At 33.0% G+C, this 22034-nt stretch overlaps 4 protein-coding genes across 5 annotated transcripts; 1 reads left to right on the forward strand and 3 right to left on the reverse strand.

Moving 5' to 3' along the window:
• Positions 1 to 166: 166 nt before the first annotated feature.
• Positions 167 to 5004, reverse strand: LOC130623703 (uncharacterized). 2 transcript variants are annotated; one of them, XM_057439216.1, is made up of 3 exons: positions 4868 to 5004; positions 1413 to 2552; positions 167 to 616 (listed from the first exon to the last, which is right to left on the reverse strand). In XM_057439216.1, the coding sequence occupies exons 2-3, from the start codon at positions 2368 to 2370 to the stop codon at positions 264 to 266; spliced, it is 1311 nt and encodes a 436-aa protein (XP_057295199.1). In that variant the 5' UTR covers positions 2371 to 2552; positions 4868 to 5004; the 3' UTR covers positions 167 to 263. The 2 variants fall into 2 exon arrangements, with proteins under 2 accessions (XP_057295199.1, XP_057295198.1); XM_057439215.1 differs by lacking the exon at positions 4868 to 5004 and adding an exon at positions 3001 to 4127.
• Positions 5005 to 5439: 435 nt separating this feature from the next.
• LOC130623046 (GATA zinc finger domain-containing protein 14-like) lies at positions 5440 to 5949 on the forward strand (the record flags this gene model as incomplete). Its single annotated transcript, XM_057438551.1, has 1 exon — positions 5440 to 5949. A coding segment is annotated over one exon (510 nt), but the record flags the coding sequence as incomplete, so codon positions are not given.
• A 685-nt stretch (positions 5950 to 6634) lies between these two features.
• Positions 6635 to 10953, reverse strand: LOC130623708 (uncharacterized). Its single transcript, XM_057439220.1, has 5 exons — positions 10771 to 10953; positions 9938 to 10052; positions 8960 to 9073; positions 8602 to 8664; positions 6635 to 7367 (listed from the first exon to the last, which is right to left on the reverse strand). Exons 1-5 carry the CDS (start codon positions 10890 to 10892, stop codon positions 7257 to 7259), a joined length of 525 nt encoding a protein of 174 aa, XP_057295203.1. The 5' UTR covers positions 10893 to 10953; the 3' UTR covers positions 6635 to 7256.
• A 657-nt stretch (positions 10954 to 11610) lies between these two features.
• LOC130623707 (palmitoyltransferase ZDHHC5-A-like) lies at positions 11611 to 21644 on the reverse strand. The gene is made up of 8 exons (XM_057439219.1): positions 21385 to 21644; positions 16308 to 16429; positions 15986 to 16143; positions 15414 to 15583; positions 14743 to 14845; positions 14372 to 14463; positions 13915 to 14044; positions 11611 to 13086 (listed from the first exon to the last, which is right to left on the reverse strand). The coding sequence occupies exons 1-8, from the start codon at positions 21489 to 21491 to the stop codon at positions 12973 to 12975; spliced, it is 996 nt and encodes a 331-aa protein (XP_057295202.1). The 5' UTR covers positions 21492 to 21644; the 3' UTR covers positions 11611 to 12972.
• Between the last annotated feature and the right edge of the window lie 390 nt (positions 21645 to 22034).

A 22034-nucleotide genomic window follows, 5' to 3' on the forward strand; every position in this document is an offset into this window, starting at 1 on the left:
TTATTTTTTCGTGTAATTGTATTGTAATGTGAGTTCCCACGAGATTGTACATTAGAAACCAAGAAAACCATTCCACAAAATTAACACAAAGCTACCAAACCATTGATTTTTTTTTACTTAAGCATGCCATTAAATATTTCATTTAAGCTTATTTAAAACACGCTAACATTTTTATCCAAAGTTAATTCAACTTCGTAAACTGTAACTTTACAAAAGTAAACAAAAATAAAATTGCCGAATAAACACTTACAAAAACAAGGAATTTACACACTCGCTTGGCTAATTTCCTTAGCCTTCTCTACTGTCTTGTTTGGTATATAACCTGAACATTTTTGTCTTGGTGAGTACACCCACAGCCATCCGTCGAGTGACTGCTGATTCATGTTGCCAAATACCAGGTCACCTACGCAGACATATAAATCGTCTAAATCACGTCCTGAATAATTCGATGTGACGATAAACCGAGTCATATTGTCGGTATTCGGTATTATGTACTTTGTCGGATCTCCTTGGTAACTATCAACTAACGACTCTTCTCCACAATTCGAAATTGTTAAACTTTTTTTAAGTCTGTGTGGCAACTCCTGTTCAGCGTCACCATCCTGGTTCGTACATACTAAAATATAACCCTAAACTCACCACATTTGCAAATGTCGAGATCAACTAACGCAAAAAATATATTTAATCGGCAAACTGTTGACAAATACGTTTCAACTGGTAAAAAAAAGAAGGAAAACAAAGATAAAACCTTTTCTCAACTAAGAAAATCAAGGTGGAGTTTCAGAAAACTTTCCTGGGATGAACTTCAACAAATTATAATATTGCAAACAAAGCTAGCGAAAGGTCAAAAATCGGCTAATATATACGTACAAAAATATGCGAACGCGCAACACACGCATTTTTCAAAATGTCCTATTGTATAACTTTTTTATTGTCGTTACACAAAATTCAACAGAGGCGGCATGTGTGGGATAGAATCGTGTACTCACAGCACCAGAAACGAACAATATTATTCACAGGGAATTTTCTTCGCTTTAGAATGCGTGACTTGCATGAAGGCATATTACAATGCGAATAATAAAAGGAAACTTAAAAATTTGAGGTTGGAAAATAGGACCAACCTCGTCCCCAGGGGTTAAGCACAAGCAGCTTTGACTTCAGGCAACAAATCCTGGAGACGAGGATAAAATAAGACAGTAAACTTAGCATGCTTTTAAGCTTTACGCAGAATATTACAAAATTTGTCCATGACTTGGGAATGCTCGAAGAAAGTATTAACCCAAACTCGACCCTAAATACATCGTTTTACGCTCATATCTGAAAATACTATAAAAATGGAATCGAGGTTGGGTGTTAAATTGGAAATAATAATCATAAGAGACAATGAGCAGATATATTTGCAGAGCACATACCTTCACATTGGTGTTTGATAACACATTCTGTCGGTATAAATCCTTTCTCCCCTTTCTCGTTTAAAATGTACATCCATTGTTCATACTTTGTGTCGTTGATAATGGCGGCAAAATCACCACGGTCAATCGAGATATCAGTCTCGCCTTGTTGTTGATAATCTTTGATCACGATCAACTCTGGATGTCCGCATTTGGAATAAACTAAATTAACTGGAGCTGATTGACTACGCTCTTTCTCCCGGTGCTGTTTTATATGCTGAACTTTTGTTGTTTTTGCAACTTGCCAATAGTTTTGCAAGTTCTCGCGCAGTTGGTTGTGTTCCATCAGTGATAACTGAGTGTCAGCAAAAAGATGTTCAGACGTTTGACGAAGTTCATCCGCATAATGATTAATGTTTGCATCGACTTGACGTTTTCCGCTGGGTAATGAAGATTTGTGCACACCAGCATGTACTCCTCTTCCTTCTCTTCTGTGACTTGCGCCCTCAAGACCATGCGTACAGCCTTGCTGACACTTCCTTCCACAAATCGGGAAAGATTCCTGTGTGTGGGGCTCTGAGTAACGCTGTTTTTTTGGTAAGACGTCAGGTTTATAAGAGCTAATGTTTTGATGTGTGAACATGCCCTTAGTGTCCGTCCATTTTCGTTGACTTGCAGTGATCTGCATGTAACCACTTGATATGGTGCTCGCAGGACTTGCTGAAGAACTTGTAGGTCCGTTATGGCTCGAACTCTCGCTATGTTTCCTGTTTTTAGCAATTTGCCGTGGTGCTTGCGACGTAGTACGTGCGTTTGATTCTTCAGACGTTCGCTTATATTGAGGGACATCACACTCACTCTTTTGGTGGTCCGAATAATATCCGACATCAGAATTTACGTCATTTTTGTCGGCGATACGGCAATGTCGTCGTGGTATGTATCCGTCAGAACCGTTTTCCGCACGAACAAACACCCACATTCCTTCGTTCTCTATGATTTCTACAATCTCGCCAGCTCTTACTGGCAATTCTAAAGCCGAGCAGGGATAATAGTCTTGCACTACTTCAAGCAATGTTTTTTCTTCTTGTGTTTCCGCTACAACGCGAGCATCATCGCTTTCGGCAGCATATGCATCGTCTGGTTTTTTTCCGTCGTATTTACCTAAACAACACGCGGATATGGTTCATTTTGGTTTGAAGTAAATTTAACCGGTAAAGAAAGTTGAAAGAAAAATATAGATATTTTTTTTGATATGTGGGTAAACAACAAGTTTTTATAGGGCATGTCTCCACTTCTTTTAACAGCTACTAGGCAACTGGGAAGTGGGTACAAAGTCGGCAGCTAATTATAGAAACAATCACAACCACTCTTCTCTGATTTCAAAAAAGTAAAAAAAACCTGGGGACAAGAGTGAACCGCAGGAACAAGGTTTTATCAGTCTCCATTCCATTTTAGTTACCAGGCAACTAGTCCCCAAGAGAACAGCAAAATCCACTAAATTTTTTCACCCAAAAATGAAATTATGCAAATATCTTTTTCTTCCAACGAAAAACTTAAAGTGTATTACTGCAACCTTAAAATTTAGAATTGTTTAACAACTTTCACATACCCTTTTTCTTGATTCCGTATGGACACAAAAATGCCATTTTTATAAAGCGAGTATCTGTCAACGCTGTTGTCTGTTACAAGAAAGTTACTTCAAACTTTAACCTCTGGTTATAACACGCTATATATACAAATCTCAATTTCTCGCGATTTTTTCTATCGTATGTCAAAAATATCACCTATGATTTAATATCAAAAAACTTTTAACTATTTTTTCATTAGTTTTTCGTTTTTGTTCGTATTTATAATACATATTTACACTGCATTCTTTTATGTATTTGCAGACTTTTCATTTTCTATTCATTCCGCTTATAACATTAAGTCTCAAATAGCAAACATAAACGGACTTTTTATCAAATATAATCTTGATGACGTAATATCAAGATACATTTATTACCAGTCTCGTATCTGAGGGACATTAAATTTCGCGTGTGCCAATTTTCATATTTTGCGTGATAATTGAATTTTATAAATGGATATAAACTAAACAAGTATTTTGCCAACTTCATCACCAGACCTATTTGCTTTTTAACAGCGCTACGCTTGCTAAAAGTTTTAACGAATTTGCTAATACGGGTGCTGAGAGATACTAAGTACGAGCTTGTATTTCTGAGACGCTGCATAAGTGAACGCTCATATGCGCAACTCCACAGATAGAAGATTTCTTAAAATAGACGATTTTTTATTTCTTACAGACCTACGTAAACGACATACTGACCTGTTTGAAAACTCAACTTACTTTATTTCATTGGCTGTCCTCAAATAAGCACTGTGAAAAAGAAACGTAAAAAGCTAGAACGTTATAAGTTGAAGATTTTGGGAACATTGGTACAGTGCTTGTAGGTTTTGTAAGATATATTCATTACAGTAATCCAAGAGATGCGAATATCCAAACAAATTTATATTTTAAAGGATGAAATTTTCGCGGGAACTTAATTTTGCGAATTTAAAAAAATGGATGGTTTGGAAGAATAAAGTTTCGCAAATTTCGTGCCAATTTTTTACCGCGAAATTTTCTCCCATTAAAGTAGTCGTTTTTTTACTTGACATACATAATAATTTCGCCATAAAAAATTCAAAATGATTCAAAAACAATATTATTGCATTTTAATGGGATTTTAATTTGAGCTTCCAAAAACAAAAATGCTTCCTACGGACAATGCATTGTGAAATTAAACTACTTTCTTTCGCCGTTGTTCTAGGATAGACCTTATGCGTCGCTTTAGGATTATTATCGCGTCATGCTTACTGTATTATTGTTTTTAATAGAAAAGTGCATTTAAAATGGAATTTCTTTCTTCATTATATCATTATGTCATATATACTTTATATTATCAAAACTTAGGTAAAATTTGCGTAAAATAATTGTAAAAATAAGTTCTTTAAAATTTAAAATATTTCTAATATTTAATGAATCGTTTTTCTTTCACAGGTCTCAAACGGCGTCATTTTTTAAACAATCGCCGTCAATCTCTGATCAACAAATACCTCAATCTGTAACTTTCACACCATGCTACAAGTATGGCCGACATTATAAGTCGGTGTAAAGATTGTATACACTTCAAATAAACGTTCATAAAGTTGTTACATATGGAACATCAGAAATCTTATAACGCTGGCTAGCTTTTGACTGAACCAAAAGTCTCCTTGGTATAGAAAATGTTCACAAAAAAGAGATCAAAACAAAATCTTTATTAAGGTTTGACGATAGTAGAAATATTATTTGTTAGAAAAATGAACACAAAACGGAGCACGTTAAAAACCAGTAAAAATAATGTAAATTAGGTAAAAAATAATGTAAAATTCTTATATTATTTAATCTTTATGTAGAAAATATAAAACATATATTATTTCCATGTAAATGTACAAACCATAGTGTCCATTTAAGCATACAAGGATATCAACAATTTGATAAATACTCGATCTCTGGTTCGATGGTAGCGACTTTTCTGATCAACAACAAACGCTTCTTATTCTGTCCCCAATCAGAGAATGGAAAGAAAAAGAGAAGCTGAAGAAAACAAAATTACACAATGATCATAAAATACAAAAATTTAAAACAAATGCTACTAGTGCGAAAAGAACAACAATTATAACGACAATGATGGTAACATGTAACAATGAAACATATGACAACGACAACTACAACAATGACTACAACGACAACTACAACAATGACTACAACGACAACTACAACAATGACTACAACGACAACTACAACAATGACTACAACGACAACTACAACAATGACTACAACGACAACTACAATGACTACAAGGACAACTACAACAATGACTACAACGACAACTACAATGACTACAACGACAACTACAACAATGACTACAACGACAACTACAACAATGACTACAACGACAACTACAACAACTACAACAACGACAACTACAACAACTACGACAACGACAACTACAACAACAACGACAACTACAACAACAACGACAACGACAACTACAACAACAACGACAACGACAACTACAACAACAACGACAACGACAACTACAACAACAACGACAACTACAACAACAACGACAACGACAACTACAACAACAACGACAACAACAACGACAACAACAACAACAACAACAACAACAACAACGAAAACTACAACGACAACTACAACAATGCCTACAACGACAACTACAACAACAACGACAACTACAACAACAACGACAACAACAACAACGACAACTACAACGACAACAACAACATGGACAACTACAACGACAACTACAACAATGCCTACAACGACAACTACAACAATGACTACAACGACAACTACAACAATGACTACAACGACAACTACAACAATGACTACAACGACAACTACAACAATGACTACAACGACAACTACAACAATGACTACAACGACAGCTACAACAATGACTACAACGACAACTACAACAATGACTACAACAATGACAATGAGAGATACTAAGTACGAGCTTGTATTTCTGAGACGCTGCATAAGTGAACGCTCATATGCGCAACTCCACAGATAGAAGATTTTTTAAAATAGACGATTTTTTATTTCTTACAGACCTACGTAAACGACATACTGACCTGTTTGAAAACTCAACTTACTTTATTTCATTGGCTGTCCTCAAATAAGCACTGTGAAAAAGAAACGTAAAAAGCTAGAACGTTATAAGTTGAAGATTTTGGGAACATTGGTACAGTGCTTGTAGGTTTTGTAAGATATATTCATTACAGTAATCCAAGAGATGCGAATATCCAAACAAATTTATATTTTAAAGGATGAAATTTTCGCGGGAACTTAATTTTGCGAATTTAAAAAAATGGATGGTTTGGAAGAATAAAGTTTCGCAAATTTCGTGCCAATTTTTTACCGCGAAATTTTCTCCCATTAAAGTAGTCGTTTTTTTACTTGACATACATAATAATTTCGCCATAAAAAATTCAAAATGATTCAAAAACAATATTATTGCATTTTAATGGGATTTTAATTTGAGCTTCCAAAAACAAAAATGCTTCCTACGGACAATGCATTGTGAAATTAAACTACTTTCTTTCGCCGTTGTTCTAGGATAGACCTTATGCGTCGCTTTAGGATTATTATCGCGTCATGCTTACTGTATTATTGTTTTTAATAGAAAAGTGCATTTAAAATGGAATTTCTTTCTTCATTATATCATTATGTCATATATACTTTATATTATCAAAACTTAGGTAAAATTTGCGTAAAATAATTGTAAAAATAAGTTCTTTAAAATTTAAAATATTTCTAATATTTAATGAATCGTTTTTCTTTCACAGGTCTCAAACGGCGTCATTTTTTAAACAATCGCCGTCAATCTCTGATCAACAAATACCTCAATCTGTAACTTTCACACCATGCTACAAGTATGGCCGACATTATAAGTCGGTGTAAAGATTGTATACACTTCAAATAAACGTTCATAAAGTTGTTACATATGGAACATCAGAAATCTTATAACGCTGGCTAGCTTTTGACTGAACCAAAAGTCTCCTTGGTATAGAAAATGTTCACAAAAAAGAGATCAAAACAAAATCTTTATTAAGGTTTGACGATAGTAGAAATATTATTTGTTAGAAAAATGAACACAAAACGGAGCACGTTAAAAACCAGTAAAAATAATGTAAATTAGGTAAAAAATAATGTAAAATTCTTATATTATTTAATCTTTATGTAGAAAATATAAAACATATATTATTTCCATGTAAATGTACAAACCATAGTGTCCATTTAAGCATACAAGGATATCAACAATTTGATAAATACTCGATCTCTGGTTCGATGGTAGCGACTTTTCTGATCAACAACAAACGCTTCTTATTCTGTCCCCAATCAGAGAATGGAAAGAAAAAGAGAAGCTGAAGAAAACAAAATTACACAATGATCATAAAATACAAAAATTTAAAACAAATGCTACTAGTGCGAAAAGAACAACAATTATAACGACAATGATGGTAACATGTAACAATGAAACATATGACAACGACAACTACAACAATGACTACAACGACAACTACAACAATGACTACAACGACAACTACAACAATGACTACAACGACAACTACAACAATGACTACAACGACAACTACAACAATGACTACAACGACAACTACAATGACTACAAGGACAACTACAACAATGACTACAACGACAACTACAATGACTACAACGACAACTACAACAATGACTACAACGACAACTACAACAATGACTACAACGACAACTACAACAACTACAACAACGACAACGACAACTACAACAACAACGACAACTACAACAACAACGACAACGACAACTACAACAACAACGACAACGACAACTACAACAACAACGACAACGACAACTACAACAACAACGACAACTACAACAACAACGACAACGACAACTACAACAACAACGACAACAACAACGACAACAACAACAACAACAACAACAACAACGAAAACTACAACGACAACTACAACAATGCCTACAACGACAACTACAACAACAACGACAACTACAACAACAACGACAACAACAACAACGACAACTACAACGACAACAACAACATGGACAACTACAACGACAACTACAACAATGCCTACAACGACAACTACAACAATGACTACAACGACAACTACAACAATGACTACAACGACAACTACAACAATGACTACAACGACAACTACAACAATGACTACAACGACAACTACAACAATGACTACAACGACAGCTACAACAATGACTACAACGACAACTACAACAACAACGACAACAACAACGACAACAACAAACAACAACAACAACAACAACAACAACGAAAACTACAACGACAACTACAACAATGCCTACAACGACAACTACAACAATGACTACAACGACAACTACAACAATGACTACAACGACAACTACAACAATGATTACAACGACAACTACAACAATGACTACAACGACAACTACAACGAAAACAACACCTATGGCGATAACGACCACAATTGCAATCGATGAAATCGCCTATTACAACAATAACGAAAATAACGAAGGCAAGAAAAACGACAGCAGCAACGTCGACATCAATGGACATCGACCAGCAGACGCATCCATACGTACCATGTTTAGAAGAAAAGCAAAAGGAATACAAACAGGAAGCACTCCAGAAGAAAACGAATGTGCCTAAAAAAATTTATATGTCAGAATATTAACACAGTATATCATTAACGGGGCATTTATTTTAACATGAAGCATTTAAGCTCCCTATTGCATTTAGCTACAACTTAAATTCGACCTTCGCAAGCCATACAAGAACAGGCATGTGGCAACTATGTGAGGCAAGTTGTCATAGCTACAGATACGCAAAAAGGTTTCCGCATGTTGAGAAACCAGCACGACACACCTACTAAAAATCGTGGCACAGAAACTATAACTACTCAAACAAAGGAATAACAGAAACTTTAACTTTTTTGATCACCTTTACACTTGTACCAGAATGTTCACCGCATTCGAATTGCAACTCCACTACGTCCAGCCACTGCATCCGCGGTGTTAAGAAATATGCTCGAATAAACAGTTGGTCAGCATCTACCTGAATGGTGAAGGTTATCAATTTTTAACACGCAGCTAGACTTCCCGGTTGGAACTCGAATCGATTTGTGTTCATTGATGTTACTTTGTGAATATTACCGAAGGACTGGGGAATGCAAAATTGGCGTAAGATTTGTGTAAAATTGCATAAAAAAGGAAATGCAAGAATTCGCGTTGAAAAGATTTTTTTATAAAGGGGCGTTTAATACACCAAAAGATCTGAGTAAAGATAAAAATAGAATAACAACCATCGCAACTAAGACCATCTCAAACATCCAAAAAGACAAGACATGTGTTATAAACTATCTGCTGTGTGAAAGACGTAACATTTGTTTCTGTCTTCTTTAATGTATTTGTCAATTGTGAAACTATTTTTCAATAAACGTTGCATACAAAATAGCTGCATTTAGAAGACGCAGCACCCTTTTAAAAGCGCAACCTCTACTATAGCTATGCATAAATTAAAATACACTGCCAGTAGGTGTGGTGTTAATAAGAGAAGGGCGTTTATTGAAGGGCGGCGTTTTAATGAAAAGTATACTATTTCAAAATAAAGCAAAGGGCGATAGTACTACGTATGTGGCTCAGTTTTTTTATCCAGGAATTAGATTTAATTGACAAAATCGTGAAAAAAAAAACACACCTTATTCATCAAACTTTAATTCAGCCTGAAAAATTTATTAAAAAACTTTTGGAATTCCCAGTAACAATTGGAGGGTGACCTATCATCCTAAATTAGAAAATTTACCGGGCTTCTACATACAGTTTTAAAGACCTTATAAATGATCGCAAGAACTATCCCATTTGCTTTACATGTGTATTTTTCACACATGACCAAAAGCAATATTGACCAAAGTAGACATACCTTAGCTACTTTTATATTTCTATATCCATAGTGTTCGTAAAACCGCATTTCCAACACAGCTAACGCTTCACGGACCCTTCTAAAAGTGCATTCAGGATCTTCTTTCCATTGCCACCTAAAAACAAAGTTAGAATAATTCCAATATATTGAATATGTCATCATGTTTCAAACACAAAAAATGGCTTTTCTTTTTTTTTGCAAATTCTTTTAGCGGCGTAGATTTTAAGTGAAACCTCCTGAAGATCTGTCCAATCAAGGCCTCACATTGCAATTGCATTGATAATCTTAGCTAAATTCACAGTAAAAAAAAGTTACGCGTCGAGGTGCGTTTTTACCATATATAGTAGCCGCTAAATGACGTATAGTCACTTTGGGCTTGCCGCAGCGTTTTGCGTTATCGCATACTCATTTCTCATTGTTATTCAGGAATCACGTGATTCCTTCTATAGTACACAAAAATAAAAAATTATTTTCAAATAGTATTTAACAAATTAAATGCAAAAGGAACCTTTAGTGTGAATTTAGCCTAATAAGCATTAAAGCTTACATCCCGTGAAAATCAAGTTAATTTCATATAAAAGAGCCTAAAAAAGTTTTTATTTTTTTCAAAATTCTTGATTGGTTGTTTCGAACTTGGACTTAAAAGTTTCACTAATTATGCATGATGTAATGAATTAGCACTAAGTGGGTGTTGTATCGAACACTTTGGCAAGGCATATAGAGTCGAAATATTTTTGGCCATTCAGTTTGTGGTTTTGAATATTTTGAATGTTTCAGCGCTAGATCATGACGTCAGGAGATAATCAAATCAAAATAAGAACGAAAATTTCTACCTCTCTTTTTTTCGATGGAAAGAGCGAAGCCCTGGAATCCATAAAGCTGGTCTCAAAAACGCTTGAATCGGTGCGTTAAGCCAACTGAATACTGACCCAAAACAGCAAATTATAAAAAACATCTCTATACTAAAAAGATTGGAAAATTTCTGATCTAAACAAAACAAAGAGTGTACATCTAAGCTACTGTATCTATCCGATAAGAGATGGACAGTTTTTATACAAAAAAAATTGGTTCAGTAGGATGTTTCTGAACTCTGAAGAAGATTTTCTGGACATTTATGCAGCCTGACACCTCTATATCATACAATTTGTAAGAAATTAACAGAAATAGTTTAAAATCATTTAAAGTTCTTTAAGTTTTTCGCCAATTCACTTCAGCAAAAACTCAAAGTTCTAAAAAATGCTGAGAAAAAAAAATAAGTATACATAAGATAATGCAAAAAAGTATAAAAGATGGCAATGCTGAACATTTAAACTTATGGAAAGTTAATTATTTAAAAAAAAAAGTTACATCGTCACTGAAAGACGAAGTTCTAAACTAGCCGGAAAGGTTTTTAGGAACATTCATATTCTAATATTCAAGGTCTTTTCTTCCACAGAATGATGGATATTTAAGGTTTCTAAGATCATTCAAACTGATTTCAAGTCTTTCAGGGTACAGCAGAATCGTTTTCAAACATAAATATGCTTACCGTTTTATAGCAAGCATTGGAACAGCAACTGACAAAAAAACAAACAAAAACATTACAAATACGATCATATTGAGCATAATGTTGTGGAAACAATAATACTGTTGCCATGGTGATATAAGTAACAGCCAGGAAAGAATCTTGCCAAGTATGTAACAGTTTTTTTTTGTAAAATAAAATTCATTTTAACTTGAACAATTAAAAAAACAAAAAACTTAGCATTCATAATTACAACAATCTATGATACTTATTTATAAATCTAAAACCTTAACTTTTTTTTTATTTTAGTTACTTATAAAAACAGATATACAACTTTTCTAAGCTACCCACGAAATTTCGCCCTTACTTTACATGGTAACAAGCTTGAGTTGGTCACAATGCCAGTTTACGCCCATAGAACTATCTAATGTCCAGCTGCATTGAAAATTCTGCATACCTAATGTACTGATTTCTCTCGTTTTAAGTGAAACTATGGTGGTACTCGAATTGGTCTATATCAATATTTCCCTCTTGACACTAAACAAGGTATTTCTCACAGAAAACACAAAAATCTAGTCGTTAAGAGAATTCTTGATAGCATAGGAGGTTATATCTATTACTTTAAGCATACGTAAGAGCGTATGTTTCTTTTTTTTAAAAAAGATTAAAAAAATTGGAAGAAAAACACACGACAGACAGCAAGAGGAAAAAATAAATAAATACCATTTTGCAGGAAAAAATAACAGATCAATATCACAATATTTTAATCTCATAAAAAAGTCTATAATTATAATTTAAATTTTGAACAATAGGCAGACTTAAGAAGAAAAAACTCCTACACATTTTCTTTATAAGTGTTCATATTTCTTAACTAATATTTCTTTGTTATTTTATCAAAAACATCGAGGGTGTATAGAAAAAAGATAACATCCTTACACGAGGAAAAAATTAACACAAAATACAGTTAGCAGTTACAGTTATAAAGTATGTACACAAAACACGAAAAAAGCAAATTCCAACGCACTGTGAACCAGTATTCGCAAGATTATCAATAGTTAACCAACACAGATTTTTTTAATTTAAGAAAACTGAAAAGATGGACAAGGGCTGAAAAGTGTCTTTATGTTTGACCTATAGTAAATTACCTATTAGCTTGGAAGAGGCAAGTTATAAAAAAAATTAAAAATAATAAAATATATAACTATAATGACAAAAAAAATTCAGTAAACACAAAAGAGTATTTAAAAAAAATTAAAACAATTGAAATGAACACTTTTTAAGTCGTCCTTATAAGTTTTATATCAGTAAAATATTATAACCAACACCTTGAAACTGTCTTGCAGCTGAACAAGCTTTTGTAGCATGCGTTTACATTATCTTTATATCATCTTGTACATGGTACAACACACTATAATACCAATCAGGTCTTGGGTTATGATCTTGAGAAAGAGTGTGGAAAGCTTTCGAACATCATACTCTCTTTAACGTGGAATTTTGACACTTATTTTTAAAGGAGGTTTTGAACATTGTATTACACAGTAACTTCATAAGCAGTTATAATTTTGTTACTCCTTGTGCTTGATGAAGATGAATTGTCAGTAGTTTGTATACCAGTCCATCCACCACCTTTCACAATTGATTTTGGCTGTAAAATAAACCAAGGAGAGTTTTAAAGATCTACCCTTTGAACTTTAACATCTTTCTGCAACTAATCTTACTACGTTATGAGTCACAAATCAAGAAGTGTATGCTAAGCGTCAATACGACCTTAGGCAGTTAAATCCATTGACATTTAAATAAATATTTGATGCCACGAAACATCGAGACATCAGTTTTTATACAAAATAGAAAAGATGTTAAACTGATTTGTCATCTACGCGGTTAAACAGAACGCATTTCTAAGTGCTTGGGATTTTACAATACCTAAATGTCACATTTTCTGATTTCAGAGCAGGGAAGAAGGGAAAGATCTAAACTAAATCTAAAATCTAAACGTGAGATCGATATTTAGCGTACATTTTACAACTTGTGAGTCATCCCCACATAGTTTCATTAGCTCCTTCGTTTCTTAGTGATGCTACTTTAGATTGACTTTTCACTCATTGCAAATAAAGAGTGTTAAATCTGAAAACTAACGTAACTGAACTGTTTTGAACAGCTCCACACACGATTTAATCCATGATTAAACCACACGTACAGAGTAGTGTGATATGTTAATCCTTTCGACGCAGCTGTGGTCGTGAGGCCATTTTCAACACACTGAATTCGAATCATTGTAATTGCTCGTTTAACTGGTTTAAAAATTCTCTACTATTTTCTCTCCAGGTATAAACTTCTGGAAGAAGACAATATCTTAAAGATGTTTTTTAGCACCTTTAAGTTTCTGTTCACAGAGAGCTTGCTTTTATAAAAACTGTATAATACAATGATGTATTTATTTGACATATTTAATAAAGAAAAGCTGATCACTCACATTTCTTTCTGCTACAGGTTCTAATTCTATTTGAATATGTTGCATGTGCAAAGGTTCTGCACTATTTTGTACTTCGAATGGTTTCGATTCCTTGCTTTTCTTTTTCTTTGGCATTTTATAACCAAGATATCTAAAATGAATGAAAAACCAATGAATATTTATAAGAAATAAAACTAATTGTTTACACTTCTTTTAGCTAGTGGTTAAATAAATATGTTAGGTATTAAAAGTATTATGTTAGCTTAAATTATAAAGTACTAACATATACTGCATTACTACAACTTTCCCTTTATAGAAAATTGTAAATAATCCTTCAATTTAATGATTTTATAGAAATCAATAGTGTCTCGGTAGGAAGATGTTTTATGCATAATCATTTTTGGTTAACTATCAACCATAAGATCATGCTAAAATTATATATTTTTATTAGGCTTGAGTGAAAAAGGTCTATACTTACTTTGGTGGCAAAGGACCAAATAATATACTACAGCAATTACGGCGGCATCCTAAATCGAACGGATTATGCCCGCTACCAAATTTACCAGTAACCTAAAAAAATAAATTCAACTTTTAAAATCTTAGTTTTTAAGAAATAACTATGTACTTCAATTCTAAGACTGACCCTTTTAACTTTAGTAATATCAGTTGAAAAAACATATCTTACACATCCTGGAACTACAAAACAAAACAGTCACTCGTATTTATATGGGGAAAATAGTGCAGTCAAATTCTGCCTTTACATTAAAAATAACTGTTAAAATCATGTAGGGGTAGGCAGAACACAGTGACAAGAAAATAAAACAAATGTGTCATGTGAAACGGGCATACCTGTTCATTTGTTGTTCTGCCTAGTGCAACTAATCCCATGTGAAATAAGGTTAATCCAACAACTGGAAACAGTGCTAATGCAGATATTATTAAAATAATTATACTGTAACTTGGTTAAGGGAAAAATACACTTTTACAGTTCATACATACATACACATCATGCAAAACACATGAAGTATTCAGTATACATGAAAACACTTAATACACAATAACAAGAACGGAAAGACTTTCACATTGTAATGACTGTATCGGTTCAATACATTGTACAAAAAAAAAATTCATGGTTTAGTGTGACAATAATGGATGAAAAGCCTACACTGTATAAATTATATGAACTTTCCGTTTTGTGGCTGATTAAAAAATACGATTATTTGACCTTATCTATATAGCTCACAAGACAATGTTTAAATTTTTCATTTGTTTCAATAGCATAACATAAACATACTGTAAGCCTGATCGTTTTTCTCATATTGTTTGTTTACAAAAAAACATGTATTTTCCAATACGCACAACATCTGCCATGACACTTTTATTAGAACTATGTTTTAAGAACCTGAGATGTGAAACTCAATTAAGGGCGGCACTTTTAAAGGTGGTGGAACTCTTAAAAGAGAAAATTCAGTGTGTATGTGTTCTACAGACTTCTGTAATGCAATGCATGAAAAGGATACGGTGGAATAATCTTGTTGATTGGTTTACCACTATGCTTCATAACAAATACAACTGTTTGTGAGATGACAAACAAAATATGAATTGAAAGTAAAAATATAAAAAAAAAGAAATATCGATAGTTTTGTTTGCCAATGCAATTATCCACCCATGGGCAATGATGATCAAATACCTAGACAAAGAGTAATTAACAGAAATATGTCTTCTATAAATATATCTAAAAGTATTAAGTATTTTAAGCTCTGAAACATATGTAGGGGATTTTCTTAATAACATTGCTTATAAGTTGCAATGTTTTATAAAACCCACTTATCAATATCATAATTCATAACTAACACACTTCGCCTAATGATATGATTTAAATAGGATTTCCCATCTGGTAGCCAGAGGGGGTCAACCTGCCTTGCATATAAGGGGCACAAACTATGACCTTTTATATCAACATGTTCTAAGACGCCAAAGGTTAAAATATTAGTCTTTGCCATTTTGACTTTTTCTTTTAGGAATGTAACTTCAAAACCAAAATAGCATAAAGTTAGCAAATCATCTGAGTATATAACCTTGATTGTGTTACCTCTACGCAATTATTACAAACACTGCAGTGAGAACATCTAGGTGGTCGATAGAATCTACAGGTTTCGCACCATTTCATTTTAACAGTAATACCACTAATTTCAGCATTTTTATAAAGTGGTTGTCGCAGATCATTTTCATCTTCGTCACTTTCTGGTGCTGAATAAAAGAAATTATAAAAGTAAAAGTAATACCCATTAAAAACATTCATTGTTTTTGTAGGCTATGTTTCTGAGGTCAAAATCTTAATGTTAACCATAAATTCATTTCACATTACAGGGCACAAACTTTCATATAACAAAATAAGGATCAAGTTATAATACCTCGAGGATAAACACCAGGATCTGTAAACGTAGCTCGAAAAAACATTACATGCACCAGAAATGTTAACACACCATTTACAATTGCAATTGAAAAGTGATATTCACTCACAAGGTATGGACATCTAAAAAAAGGAAGATATATGGGTATTATTAATTTCTAAAAGCATAATATACAAATGCATAGGACGTTACATAGATGCCTTGAGGATGATATACAAAAGCAGTATCACTGATTGTTTTATATAAATTAAACAAACTTCTACTTTCATCCCAACAGAATTAAAATTTATTGTTTATGTTAGATTTGTGCGAGTTTAGTAAACTATTCGGGTTTTTTTAACCCCGTTTTGGGGTTTGGGTGTTATAGTTGCTAAGAGTATAAAGCATTTTTGACCCTCTTACATTTCTTAGCTATAGACATAACTGTACATTGTGAAGCCTATATGTGCATTAACCCTTTGAAATGTTTTGGCAATAGTAAGGTTAACATGTGAAGATTGCTAAGTAAAAGTGTGTAAAGAGAGGATGTGAGATATAAAGGCTGATAAACAAGTGGCCTAATTTTGGCCCAATTAGACACAAAATTTGGTATGGATATAACTCAGGGATTCACTCTTAATGAATCTATTTAGGGGATTTATTTAGGGAAATTATAAAAATGGCTATAAATTTTACCTAATTTCTTGGGTATCCTTATTAAAAAGATTGTTTGACTATTTAATGGTTGGAATCACAATAGTTAAACCCCCATTTAATCTGATGCAGACAGTATTTAAAACATTACAGGGGGTTAACAAATAACTGAATACGTAATAAATTTACTAGAATTATAAGCTACAAAATTGGAACACATGGCAGACATGTGTGTAATATCATATAATTACTTTTCACTTTTTGAAATTTACTGCTAAAGTATTGCTTTTAAAGTTAACACTTTGTTGTTGTTTTTAAATATTGCCTTTAAATTAATAAAATATATACTTATATCATTAGTAAATGTTAATGTCTTAATTTAAAATATGTAATGTTGTCATTATTAGAACTGTAGCATGATGTCCATAACACACAATTTATGAAATCGTGTTTAATTATCACTTCATGACCATTTCACACACTATTTAAAGTTTTTCCAGCTGTGAAGTTTTTTTACTTAATGTGTATAGTTTAATCAATTCTTAATAAAAAAGATAATTATCAAATCAAAAAAGCATCATTTAACCTTGTTTCTATAATCATTAAATTCATCCTGATTATTTTGCAGTTGCACACACATTTTTTAATTTCTCTTGATAATATTTTTATTTTTATTTTAGGTTATTTACATAATACATATAATTTACAACACATTATCAAGATCACAAACACAAAGGGTGTATGCAGTAATATTCTCAATTTAATTTTAACATATTTTAAATATAGCAAACAAATGTTCCATTAAAATAGGTGGCCAGCTGAATGTGGTAAAATGCTAGAAAAATTTTACTAGACATTTTAATCAAAGAAAGTGTTAATGTAAACACCTGGCAGAAAAAAAATAGTTACAGTACCATCTGCAAAAACAATTGTTGTCATAAATCTTTACTTAATGGGGAATGCTAAAGGGATACTGACCGGGTTTGATGTTGTATTGTGAAATACAAAGCACAAGGTCAAAAGCACATTACTGTGCCCTTGACCACATCTACCTTGCTCTTCTAGTCGTCATACGTCAAAGCGTCACATAGATAATTTCTCATGTACCTATACAAGAAATTATCTATAAAGGCAGCAGAGTTACACTTGTGCAATATTAATAAAAATATCTATTGTTTTGAAATTCTTTTGATGTATCATAGTTGAAAGTATTTGAAAAAACTACTTCCAATATTGATTAAATATTCTTCAGGATGAAGAAAAAAAAATGATTTGATTTTTGTATTAAATTAGGTTTTTTCAATTTAATTTAAAATACTTTAAATGAGCACTCAGATTTTTTGATTTTTTTAATATTTTTTTAATATTTTTATAATATCTGATAATAAATTACACAAGAAAGATTATTTTTTGCTTCAACATTTTTGTAATATTGTATCAGTGTATAACTCTACCTTAACATAAAAAGAACATGACTATCTGCTCAATTAAATCTGTGAAGTTATGCTCACACACATTCCATTCTTCTTGAACATCTACTGTGCATGTAAAGAAAGAACATCCTGAGAAGTATGTTTAGTTCATCAGGTTGGGTTTAGCTGGTGGCTAATGCTAATAAAATTATATCAAAGAAGACCTTGTGTCTTCAGTAGTGTTCTTTCTTACATCAATATACATTAATTAATCCCCATTATGGGCAAGTTCTCAAGATTAAGAACAAAATATAAATAGAGTTTATATAACCACAAACAGTAAATGTGCTACATAATAATGTATATGTTAAACAACCTTATTAAATTATTTAGAGTTAGACAAAAACTGTTTTTTGCGCCAATATCACACACTATTTAAAATCAAAAGAATTAAATGGAGAAGATGTTACGTGATTATCTGAATAAAAGGCTCTTGCAGCAATTTGACAACACCGCTTGCTACATAATTTTATGATTTCGACCATAGGCCACCCCTAAAACGACTTAGCAAAAATGTTGGTAAACAGGGCAAGTGTTTGTGCAGGGTGAAGCACAAAGGAATCAGCTGAAACCTAATTTGTGATTATATCTTAATTCCGTGATATATTTATTTTAATGTGAGATCCACTGGAATTATTTCTAAAGCCTACTTTATAATTAAAATAGTTACAAAACTCAAAAAGTAGGCACAACATTAGGGAAACTTGGTGAAGCAAATTAACAGATTTTTTTCTCAGCAATATTCTGCAGGCTATCTAGTTTCATTATAATACAGGTTTGTTTTGTATTTAATGATGATTACAAAGATAAAAATAGCTTGAAATGTCATACCACCATGGAACATAAATTTTGAAATCGATGAGCTACCCTGTTGATGTTTGGGCTGTCTAATTTATCAAATACACAAGTTTCGGTGCTGGTGAAATTGGCATATGGTAGATCCTAGACTCAAGGCTAAAGATATGATGTCATGTAGTCTTGTCAATGAACAGAGAAAGTTGGCAAGAAAAGTGAACCTAGAACCTAGAACCGTGCTTAGCTCTCCTTGAGGTCGGACGTATCTAAAACGCTCCGGTCTTGGCGCGCTAAGTCGAAGAAAGAAAAAAGAAGACTAAAGCTTGAAAAGCTCTTGCTTTGACAGCTAAGTCCTTTTTTATTTAATCATCAAACAAGAGGAGCTTCAAAAAACAGGTTCACACTTCCCTTGGTCAACACGGAATTTGGCAAAAAAGCCTTCCCATTTAGAGCTGCAAAAATGTGGAATAATCTTCCAGACCAAGTGACCTGTGATGGAAGTCTGCTTTCGTTTAAGACTTCCATCTCTAATGTATTTGGTAAATTCTAATGGAGATCACTTTTTAACTTTTTAATTTTTGTTTTTTATTCTTTTTCTTTTCAATTTTCACAGATTATAAATGTTACTATGTTTGATTGAGCTGAGACAGTCTAAGGTTTATCATTTTTTGTTTCTTTTTTGTTCTAGTGGCCCCCAGTGGAAACAATCCACTAACTATAGGTTTTTGTGATTTTCTGGGCTAGCCACTCTAAATATTTATTATTATTATTATTAGGTAATTTAGGCAATCACCTCGTAATAGGACAGAAATTGCCGAGATTTGTAGTTACAGTATTTTAAATTCAACGTGCACTGCCATCCCGTATTGAATCAAAATAAGATTTGTTGCACCCTGACTATGTTAATACAATGGTAAATGGTCTAAGGTAAAATCCATGGGAATCAGTCTCTGTAATTCCACAGAAATATTTTAAGCAACTAACATATTTTTTGCATGCTGCATACCACCATATGCAAAAAGACAAAATGGTACTATTATGAGACATGAAACTAGTCTATAAAACAATGAAAAAAATATAGGTTGTTCTAGTAGTTTCACTGATGTCAGCAGAGCATTCACAAAAAGTTTTAATAATTTTTTTTACCTGTTGCCTGTAATGTGTGGAGCTTGAAGCGCTGATGAACAAAAGTATAGAGTCATATTTGTTCGACAAACATTTGTAGAAGTATTGGGGTGTAAAGGATTTTTGATGATGTCTGACAAGTAGTTTTTTTGGCTATATTAAAAGAAAATAAACACATCTACCTTGTCTGTTACTGACAGACAGAAGACACAGTTTTCGCATTATTATAATAGATCTGGTCCCAGGTAGTTCCTAGTTACGAACACGGGAGACAACGTCAGTTACAACTCGTTTCCAAGTTTTCAAGCAATGCAATAACTTTTCAATTAATTGACATCAGTCTAAATGCATTAGCATCGTGTCGTAACGTAGAGGCAGTTATCAAATAAGACATAATTTCTTCAGCCACATCAAAGGGTGATAAACACATCTACTCTGCCTGTTACAGACTAACAGACACATAATCTTTGTATTATTACATTAGCCGTAAGGTTCCTGGTAAAATTCACTTATGGAAATGCTATGACATCAGTTTAATGCGTGTTGTGCTGTAACATCAGAAAAATTAAACAAAAAAGACATAATATTTTTGGCTACATTAAAGAAAAGTAAACCTATTCTTTTTGCCTGTCACACACACACTTGGCCTAATAATATAGACCTTTTTAAATGTTTATATTTTCGCGGTAAGTCTTCCCTTCTTGAAAGATGAAGATGCAGGAGCTTGCTAAAAAGAGATCTTTTTAGCCTATTTCTTTTTACAGAAACATTGTTGAGGCTTTAAACTATTATCGAGTGTACATGAATAACTTCTGATTGAGATATTTATATTATAATACCGGTATACGTCTGTCTGTCTGTCACGCATATATTCATATAAAGTTGTAAGTAATGACACCTTCTTGCGAAGAAACAGACTGAAAAGGACCTCACTTCACTCATTCTGGAGGTGGTAATCTTTTTCCGTCTAAAGATATAGCTATATGATCGCTACTAAGCTGTAGCTAGTACTGAAATTATGGGACTTAAACAATGTTGGAAAAAATTCTTACACAAACACAAAAAACAAAGCAGAAGTCCCAGCTAACAGAATCAAAGCCACGATCAACGGCACTTGCTGTGAGCCACACTTCCTCCTTCTTCTTTGCCTTATCTCCATTGTGAATATTTATTACGCAAGTTCCATGAATATAGAAGCAGCCTTTACATACAGAAGCAAACTATAATAATTTGTACTTTGTTAGCTATTATAAGTATCTTTGCGGCATAATCTGATCTTGTTTTGATATTATAAACTCATTCCACTTTCCCGAAATAAAATCACTAGGGTCATCCTGCATACTTAAAAGCGCAATAATCCAACCATTTTGGATACTCCTTCTTTTTGGTGGGATTGCCAACATGGTATTTGTTGTTGTTTTTAAATACGGCCATAGCTTGGAGCTTCGAATGTGTTACGCTGACTAATAGCCTTCAATGACATAAATAAACCGTGAAATGGAGGAGGAAGGGAAATTCATTGTTATTCTCTTCTGTCCTCGTCGCGCTGCAGTTTATTTTCCTATTAATATTAAATACAGAAAGTGTCTTAGATAAGCAGTGGGGTCTGAAATTAAAGTCCCTCCCCCTTAAAACTGAAAAGGTTGTAGCTAGGGTTAAACAATCTTTTTTAACGTATCTTGTGATGCAATCTTGCCATGGC

Source organism: Hydractinia symbiolongicarpus, chromosome 13, assembly GCF_029227915.1.
Source record: "Hydractinia symbiolongicarpus strain clone_291-10 chromosome 13, HSymV2.1, whole genome shotgun sequence".
Classification (NCBI taxonomy): domain Eukaryota; kingdom Metazoa; phylum Cnidaria; class Hydrozoa; order Anthoathecata; family Hydractiniidae; genus Hydractinia; species Hydractinia symbiolongicarpus.